Here is a 9,971-nt window from a genome sequence, read left to right on the forward strand (position 1 = left end):
TCGAAAAGGGGCTCAATTAGGTAAAGCTAAATAAATGTTTGATTGACGAAGTAAGAAGGAAAAGGAGCACAACAATTAATAACAGGCTTAGAAGAAACCGGCAAAACTAAACGTAAACCAACTAACCTCGGAAAAATTGCTCTCGAATGACAAGCGGGGCAACTTAGTTCAGGGGCTGTAGCCTAGATACCTTTTTCTTTATGGGTGCAAAAACATCAGACTAAGGTCGGACTCGAATCGCCACTTCCTGAGTCCGATTCCATCACCTGAACAGAGGCATTAAACACTCGGCTATCAAAGCCCTCTAGCAATTGGTTTTTTTGACCTACAAACTTTTTATCGGATTAAGAAGAACTTTTTATCTGATTCACTCAAAAATCAAGAAGTGTGTGAAAAACTCACTTGAGGGGTCAAATATTATTCTTGAAGAAAAGCGCAAATACGGTCAAGCAAAAAATCTGCAAAAAAGACATGTTTACAATAATTGTTTCTCAACTTAATAGCAAGCAGAATATGATCTTTCAAATTTTTTGAGTGGCGACTCCAAAGCAGCTCAACAAACCGCGGGATATTATTTCCTTCAACCGATGAACAACACAACAATAGGACAAACTAATAGTACTATACACACCGAGATAACAAAAGAGAAATTAGGAACACAAGCTCACGTAAAAACTCGCCAAAAGTTGTTGCAATGTCCCAAAAAAAATTCTGCAACAAAAGCCAATTCTGTTCAATCCGTGACTACGCAGGCGAAATACTAAGAACGAAACAACAAAAATTATGCAAACCAGCAATTCGACGAGCTTGACACAGCAGTTTATAAAACAGCGCGTCAAGAAATGTGGAAAAAAGTAAACATTATCCGTCGAAAAAACCATTATTTAAATAAAATATCACATAACTCAAAAATTTGATATCTTTTCAGCTATGACTCACTAAGAAACCATAGGATTTTAAAAAATCAAAAACTGAAATACGCTCATGCATAGAAACACTTCTACGAAGCTGACAACACCATGCAAAATCACTATCATGCAGAGATAATAAATTTACCTGTTAGAGCAAAGCCTCTGAAATCACGGCCAAGCGTCAATCAATTTGAATGAAAGTTGCTCGAAAATTTCAGGAAGGAAACGATCTTTGCCATTTATGAAGAATAATAAACTCTCACCTTGCATGTTGTGCGGCATAAAGTGTTGACTTCCAATGACACTTGTGAGAGCAGGATCGTTCTCAACTAACACGATTTTCCTCGGTCGCCTATTGGCTCCTCCTAAAATTTACATTTACTAATTACGACTCAAAAACAGCCATCCACTAATTTTGAGTCGTCGGTTAAACTTAAGACCGACTAGTTGACCTTAAGACTATTGACTTTAAATTGGTGTCAGGACAATTTACACAATTCTATTTTACCCAATGCCATTATACCCAACCTGCCATTTTACTCAATGCCAACTTTAACCCTATTGTTAAAATTACCAGAATAACTATATAGCCGACAATAACTATATACCTATAATTAAATGGCCTGTGGGACTTCATAAGAAACTATCACAACCGACCATCGGATAATTGAACGAAAAGATCAAAGAGCATTGGTTAAGTTGGCATTGGGTAAAATGGCAGGTTGTAAAATGACTTTGGGTAAAATGGAATTTGGTAAATTGTCATGTAACTCTTTAAATTAATTAAAAGACACAACTGTATTACGGCACAACGTGTGGGTGGCCCAATGAGCGTGGGGCATTAAGTTCACTAGTGGGAAGTCAGCAGTCACGTGCGAAAATAGAGTAACTTGACTAAAACGAAAAACGTGAACAAAAAGTAAAGCGAATTTAAAAAGAACAAAACTATTCACAAAATGCTAAAATCCTATTTCCCAACCATTATTTTGAGAAAAAAATCGTTACTGCTTACCTACGCAACTGGTAGAAACATTAAACGACAAAAATAGACACAAAAATCGGAAAAAAAATCTATCTAATGACCTGTTTAGCTTTAAATGCCACCTTTTAGGAGCAAAGCCTACTCAATAGCTCTCATTGGCCAAGAAAAACAACAGCAAAAAACACATCAATCAAAAGGCAGCCAAAGAACTAGAAAAAACCAATTTAAACCAGAGAATCTCCAAATGCTATCAAAATTTGAATACATGAACTGCTAAAAAAGCATCGAACACGGAAAAACGGTTAAAAAAGCTCAAAATTGAATGTTAACGTTTAATATTTACTTCATGTACGTCACAAATACATTCAAACGCCCTATTGCTAGATTAGATAAACGATGCAAACACCTTTAACCGAAACCAAACATTATGCCACGAAGAGACTTGAAAAATAATTAGCAAAAAGAAAAACTGAATGAAAATGCTACATGAAAAAGATTGCCACAAAATCCTGCTCCAAAAAGACAGAAGACCCTAAATTGAGAAGTCAACAACGAGTTGTACTCAACACCTGGATCAAACGCAAAATGAGGACAGATGGAGGATTAGAAGAGGAAATTCTGATTAACTGCATCTTCCAAACATTCAAAAGTGCCTAAAGATCACCAACACCGGAAGAGCTTGTTATAACCCTATAGTTCATTCGACGCCTGTCTAGGGAAATAAAAAGCTAAAACGCAGGAAAACAACCAGCAGCGAGTCCTATTACCACAATTGCGATTAAAATAAGAACAGAGATTGATTGATTTAGAAAATAGGTTAAAAGTGTGTTCTAATTTGATTTGATTTCATAGTTAGGCACACTAAACTTCTTCGTGAGAAAAACAGCATCATTGCCGAAGAGCAGTAGACTTGAAAATTAAGGCCAACTTGAACAAAAATTAAACAACGAACATCCAAAACTGGTCTTTACAAGTTCATCCCGTTTCTTTTAATGATTTAATTTATGGACGCTGAAATTGTTCAATTTAGATTGTATTTCTCTCAGGAAGTGTGAATATGAATTCATTTACGCAACACAATCAAAACTTCATGAAAAGATCACATTTGAAGTGAGCGTGACGTCAAATAGTCGTTACAAAAATCTTGACGAAAATAATTCAAAGAAGGCAAATGATAGCTCACTATTGCAGCTAGTAACAACTTTAGACCCAGTTTTTCGATACTGAACCTGTTCCTTTGCAATTGATTTGCTAAGAAACTACTGCTTGAAAGACTTTGAACACAATGAGCGAAGAATAAATGTAGCTTAGATAAGTGAAGATTTCACGCAAAATTGTGAAGCAGCGGGAAAATTAGGTAATGCCTGACAAATTTTGATTGAAGGAGTAGAAAACAGAAGCCCAAAAATAGCTAAATGAGAAGCTAATAAAAATCAATTAGAATATTGAAAAACAAAAAACGATAGAACAAAAAACCAACCGGAGAATAAATGGTCAATAAAACATTCAATGTCACTTTTTCAATTAATGAATTAAGACATATTAGCTTAAAATTGAAAATTGTAATGAAAACAGCGCAAAACTTCTACCAAAGGGCGAAAAAGTACACAGCAAGAAAAAATACACCCTAATAAAAAAGACACTAACTAATAACAGCAAATATGTTTTCGAGCGACAGGACGAGTAAAATAATTCAGAGGGCACTGTTACCTAGTTAGTTTCTAAATGGGTGCAAAAATTTGCCCCCAAAAGAGGGGTTCGAACCTCTGATTTCCGGCCTAAGACACTGAAGCATTAACAACTTGAAGATCATCGCTCTGTAATAGCTTATCTCACACTACCGGCGAGGAGTTGGCTTCCGTGTTACCCAGCTAAATCTTTGAGATGCCGGCATTGGGTTGATTTCAAGCCCTGGGTGGAGGGGACGGAAGGGACTGAACAAGAGGGGGTCCAAATCGACAGGTGGAGGAGGGCGTGAATTATACGGGATGAATTATACTTTTAAGATTAAGAACAGCCCCTCACACAATGAAATATCAATTGTGCAAAAGTCACTCGAAATAGTAAATGCTCAGAGAAGAATCGCATCAATAAAATGCCCAAAGATTATCAATATCGGAAGAGCTTGTTCTAAACCTATAGTTCATTCGAAGCCTGCCTAGCAGGACATTAATATACAGGAAAGCAACCAGCAGCGAGTCCTATTACCACGATTGCGATTAAAATAAGAACAGAAATTAATTGCTTTAGAAAATAAGCTAAAAGTGTGTGTTATTTAGATTTGATTTCGTAGTCAGGCACACTAAATTTCTTCGTGAGAAAAACAGCATCATTGCCGAAGGCAGTAGACTTGAAATTTAAGAACAACTTGAACTAAAATTAAACAATTTACATCTAAAACTGGGCTTTACAAGTTTATCCCGTTTCGTTTATTGATTTAATTTTTCGACGCTGAAATTGTTCATTTTAGATTGTATTATTTTCAAGAAGTTTGAAAAAAATTGAAAAATATAATGAAAACAGTACAAAACTTCGACAATTCTAACAAACGCTGAAAAATAGACACTAAAGAAACAAAAGACACTAAGAAAAAATAGACACTAAGAAAAACAGACACTAACAACAGCAAAATTGTTCTCGAACGACAGGAGGAGCGAATTAATTCAGAGGGCACAGTCACCTAGTTAGTTTCTTAATGGGTCTCAAATTTGCCAACAAGGAGGGGTTCAAACCTCCGACTTCCGGCCTAAAACACTTAAGCATTAACAACTCGGCTATCATCACCCTGTAATAGATTATCTTACACTACCGGCGAGCAGTTGGCTTCCATGTTACCCAGCTGGATCTTTGGGATGCAAGCATGGGGGGGGGCTCATGCCTTGGGTGGGGAGGGGACGGAAGGGCGTGGACGAGATGGGGTCCAAAGCGCCAGGTGGAGGAGGGTGGACGGGGTGAGTTATACTTTTAAGATTACGAAAAGCCCCTCACACAATGAACCATCAATTGTGCAAAAGTCACTCGAAATATTAAATGCTCAGAGAGAAATCGCATCGATAAAAAACAACATGAATCTAAATAATCGCTGAAAACATGGTTTGAGAGCAATTAAGTCCAAAGGAGCCTACGTTCTTTAACTTGAGCAAACCATGGTTAAGTAGCGCGACTCGGCCCCAACTATTTTAAATCTCCGCTAGAAATAAAAGAGGTAAGCACTTCTTGTTGGAACTGATAACTGAGTGACGATCCCTACGTGTTCATGCGTCATTTTAGTGACCAAATAGCTGACATAAGTACGACAATTAGCTTCTACTTACCATAGACGGACGTAACAGGCTAAAACAAACGGAATATTCATTATTCTCATTTTCAAAATGTACAGGAACACTTCCTCATCACGAATATCAGCTCTTACGGTTTTATTAATTTCCAACATTCTGGCTATATGTTTCAGAAATTACTTAGCATTACAATACCCACTGTTATTCATGGAGCGTTTGGTTTGGATGCTTCGACTTCAAGAGCTGACTTAAAAGAGCTTTTGAACAAAAGTAATAACGGTAATACAAGAAGAACATACCATAGAGACTTCGTTCATGGCTCGCAAGCAGCGTATTCTTTCCAAGTTTTGCAGCTCCTGCAACATTAATTTACCTAGCACCCATCCTTTCTTCACCCGACAAAAAATGCGATTTAGAACTACTCATAAAATTTAATAAATTTTGGACATCAGACTGCTAATTGCACTTCGCTCTTTTCCTCCGCCATATCGGTTCAAAACTTCTCGGAAATAAAGAACAGATTTTTGACACAAAGAATACATTTTTCTGTCCATGGTCATTTATGGCATAGAAGTTTCAAAATTTTCTCTTATTGCCAATATTTTATGATTAGCCAGACAATGAAAAAAGGACTCACTGCTAATACTTTCCCACTATCTCGATCTAAGCCCTCAAAACTTGTAACTTCAATGTCGGTCAGCTGGGTCAAAAACTGCTCTGTCGTCACTTGGATATTAGACGCAACTCTACACAGGGCATCGATGGTCATAGCCCTGGTCTCCTGCAGCCATAGATACTTCATGGCATTAGTGGCTTGGGCCTCGCTTCCCATCTCTCGTATCAAAGCATCGTCTGGATCGTTGGCCTGTTAAAACACGGTTCAAAATATCTCTACCAAATGTTCAAATCAAATAGTATTTGCCATCCTTGTGCAAATAATGCTGGTTTTTGGTTGTAAATCATGTATCGAATTATGAAATGAAGAATTCTGATTTAAGCCTGTAGTAGCAATAATAACGATATTTTTCACCCCTGAAGACCAACTGAAGACCAACATCACAAGTTATTTCGAACTCTTTTAAAATAGGCATTATTAAATTATTGAATCGAAAGCTTCAGAACCGTTGAATAATCACAAAGCATTTAGGAACCATCAATTAACTCGGTAAAACATTGGGTTGCCCAACGTACACTTTAAGCGAAACGTTCACTTTGAGGCTTTCGCATACAACAGTAACAAAAGCCTAAATCAGCCTGAAATTCGTTTCTCAAAACTTTGTGAAGAGAACCGTTGGGCAACAGTGACAAATTCGAGTAAATTTACTAGATCAAATGTACCTTTTTACAACGTAATTTTGACGTAATGAAGTTTGACAAAAATGCAACTTACATTGATCATACTCCTGTCTTCAGTCAACTCGAGAAGAGTCTGGCCAAATGCCTCCATGTTAGACACCAGATCACTAATCGACGCTCGACAATTCATGTCCAATCTGGAAGAGAACAGTTAACAAAACATTGCACATTGATTGAGGTCATTTAAAATGACAACAACATTATCGTAAACATTCCTTGTGTCATTTTTCTTTTCACATTTGTGCATTCACTCAAACAAGTGGAAAGGATGCTTTTTCCATTGACCTTATCTTCATTACAAGCCGAGTCAATATTGTACAAAAAAGAGTTTAAAGGCTGAACAAAAACATTCGTTATCAACTAATTGGTCCATTAATTTAAGCAGACTTGCTTAAACAAATTTTGCTGTAGTAGTCTGTCGCCAATCTGTGTGCAATTATGAACATCAAAAGCGGGATTTTGCTCACGTAAAATTCGCGAAGTCATTCGTTGATTTACTCGAAAACGACAAGAGGACTAACAAGAAGTAAACACTGATAATAAATCACATGTCCGCATGTTGGCTGACATTTCTGACAAATCTCAGCCAAGCAATTAAAAATCTCAGGAGCAATTAAAAAAGACTTATTTTTTGTATTGCTTTCCCTTCATTTCACAGTCCGAAAAATGACCAAAATTTCAAAAAAAATTATTAAATTTTGCAGATTAAATGTATTTTGCAGATTAAGAAGTGTGACTGAGCACAGGGAAGAAACGAATGATTTCAAAGATTGAAAACACGACATGTATGGCATCCGCAATGAAAACAGTTTTCCTCAATTGCTCAAAAAAATCAGGAAAGTGAAACATTCGGACAAGTTAGAATCTATTCTAACACCAGCGTTTTAGAATAGATTCTCTTCACAAGAAGTAATTTGCAGCAATGACAAACAAATGGTAAGAGAATAAAAAATGAAAAACGGACTGAAATTAAATGCATGCACCATAATCAAAGGATTTCAAAAACGGCGAAATCGATAAATTTATTGCCCATAACACTTTTTATAACAATTGAACAGTACATAAAAAGTAAACAATGGCGAGAGTAGACAAGGTTGCTATTCGTCATGAAGAAGAAGTTGCGCCTCCCTATCGTACTCTCACCCAAAACGCAATCAACATAACTTAAAAACGCTCTTACCTACCGTAATAGTCCGTTAGAATCTCTGTTTGGGGTGCAAATAAACGTTAAACATAACCGACTAACGTTGGGCGAATTGCTCTCAGAAGACAGATGAGCGGTTGGCTTCGTCAGTAGCTAGCCACGGTTCGGTGAGGCGAGCTTTAGCTCAATTGAAGGGTCGTGAGGTCAGTGTAATAGATGATGACATCACACCACATAACAGCAGCTGAAGTGCGGCTTCAACAAAAGAGTCAAGAGAGAGAGAGAGAGAGAGAGAGAGAGAGAGAGAGAGAGAGAGAGAGAGAGAGAGAGATAGATAGATAGATAGAGGGAAGGATAGCTAGGAATATTTTTCATAATGATTTTCGACTCTGCAACTTCTAGTTTTCTAGCCTTGTTAGTAATTAAATCATATAGAAAACCTGAGAAGTGCAAAAGTAATTAAATCATATAGAAAAACTGAGAAGTGCAAAATTAAAAGAAACGTTTCCATATTTTGCAATAAAAAATTTTCAAAACCATTTTTTGGCTCTGTAGATCTGTCATGTAGCTCATCTGCAAGACTTAAAAAGTTTTGTTAGCCTGTAATGATCGTTTAACTTAGAAAAAATCAAAATTCAAAAATTTTTAAATATTGCTAATTTTAACAAAATGTTGCAAAAATTTGTGATATTATTATCTTCAAAAACATTTAATTGTCCGAAGAGACTATCCAGTATACCTATTTCAAGCCTTAAACAGTTTCACTGGCTCAACCATCCATAAACTTAGAACATGATATTTTGCAAAAAAAAATTGTCAAACAGTTGCTAAAACTCGAGTCATTAAAAAATTGATAACCATTCCATTAACTCCAAAATGTGCCACAGCTTAAAGTCAAACCTTAGAGGGGGTCCCTTGACCCCTGTCGCCGGAAAAAAATCAAAATTCAATATTCAGAAAACTTTAAATTGCAGTTTTTTAAGAAAATTGCTTAAATTCGTGATATTAAAATCTTGAAAAACATTCGATTACATTTGACAAAAAAATTCAAAAAAATTTGACAAAACGGCAAGTTGTATTAAAAATTGCTAAATTGTGATAATACAATATTGAAAACTAATCCATAGCCAAAAAAAATTTTCAGTAACTTCTTATCAAACCCCAACGAAGGTTTTCTTAACCCTGACGCTAAAAAATTTGAAAACCATTCCATAACCACAATAAACTAAGCCGTAACCTATTATCAAACCCTAGCGGAGGTTCCTCGAAACCTATGGCCGGATTAGTATAAATTTGCGTTTGTGTTTGGATTACCAAAACATATAGCTCTTAAAATGGTCATAAAGTGCTTGTGTCTTGCAAAAAACCGTTATCAATTTTAGCCAGCCTCAATAATTTTAGACTGGTCGAACAAAAAAAATGAAAAATAACGAAAAACACGAAAAATTGCAACATTTTGGGCAAAAAATGATCTCACCTTAAACTACGGCATTCCCAGTAGCTTCACCACACTTAACACTTGATGAACTACTAAACGCGGCTAAGGGCTTCTAATGAAACTTACTGCCCGCTGGTCGCTACCTGTTTATCCCGTTTTTAAGGACGAAAAGTCAAATGGGTCAGACAAAAATCGGTCAAGCGAAAAATCGCATAAAAAAGACCAACAGGACAAAAATAATTGCTACAAACTTCGTTTGAGAGCAATTAATAAATACCCGACGCAGCACAAAAAAACTCAGCGTATGTTAAAAGTTGTAAAATGCTTTTCCAAAAATTATTTCAAGAAATTTTTAACCCTCAGATATTTTCCCGATTGCTTCTTGAATATCTGATGCAGAAAAAATACCACAGAAAGCTGGCTATTTACTGCTGACCATTAAATTTCAAATATTTTATGATTTTTGTTACAAATACAGAACAGGTGCCAGATTCTCTTGAGATTGGGGTGTTCTGTTCGATACCTGCATGGCGACCGCCTAAACTACCGCAATTTTTGAGCACCAAAAACAGAAACTAGAAGCCTCAAATCAATCGTTCAATAAGACATCAATCTTATCCCTCTATGATACCTTCAAACAATGGCTTACCAAACTTCCCAAAATGCGCATGTACATTGATCGCACAAAATTTGGGCCGAAAACCCCAAATATCATTGAGATACGAGGAACCATCCATAAAAATGGCTTCCACAATATACAGATAATAAAAGGACAGACTACCCGTCCCCCCCGCAACAAAAAACCGTTGTGACAACAATCTATGATTGGTGTGATTATCATGATGATGATCTTAATGATTAT

At 36.4% G+C, this 9,971-nt stretch overlaps 1 protein-coding gene across 1 annotated transcript in view; it reads right to left on the reverse strand.

Annotated features, from left to right (window-relative positions):
* The window catches only part of LOC142348165 (uncharacterized), a 53,735-nt gene extending 47,050 nt beyond the window's left edge, over window positions 1–6,685 (reverse strand). The window contains exons 1-5 of the mRNA XM_075399396.1: window positions 6,562–6,685; window positions 5,809–6,036; window positions 5,471–5,527; window positions 5,208–5,226; window positions 1,175–1,276 (exon numbers count right to left, since the gene is read on the reverse strand). Of these exons, the coding sequence (XP_075255511.1) occupies window positions 1,175–1,276; window positions 5,208–5,226; window positions 5,471–5,527; window positions 5,809–6,036; window positions 6,562–6,657 (502 nt within the window). The 5' untranslated portion in view covers window positions 6,658–6,685. The remainder of the gene's footprint in view (window positions 1–1,174; window positions 1,277–5,207; window positions 5,227–5,470; window positions 5,528–5,808; window positions 6,037–6,561) is intronic.
* Window positions 6,686–9,971: the final 3,286 nt, after the last annotated feature.

Source organism: Convolutriloba macropyga, chromosome 10 (genome assembly GCF_964194025.1).
Source record: "Convolutriloba macropyga chromosome 10, txConMacr16.3, whole genome shotgun sequence".
NCBI lineage: Eukaryota > Metazoa > Xenacoelomorpha > Acoela > Convolutidae > Convolutriloba > Convolutriloba macropyga.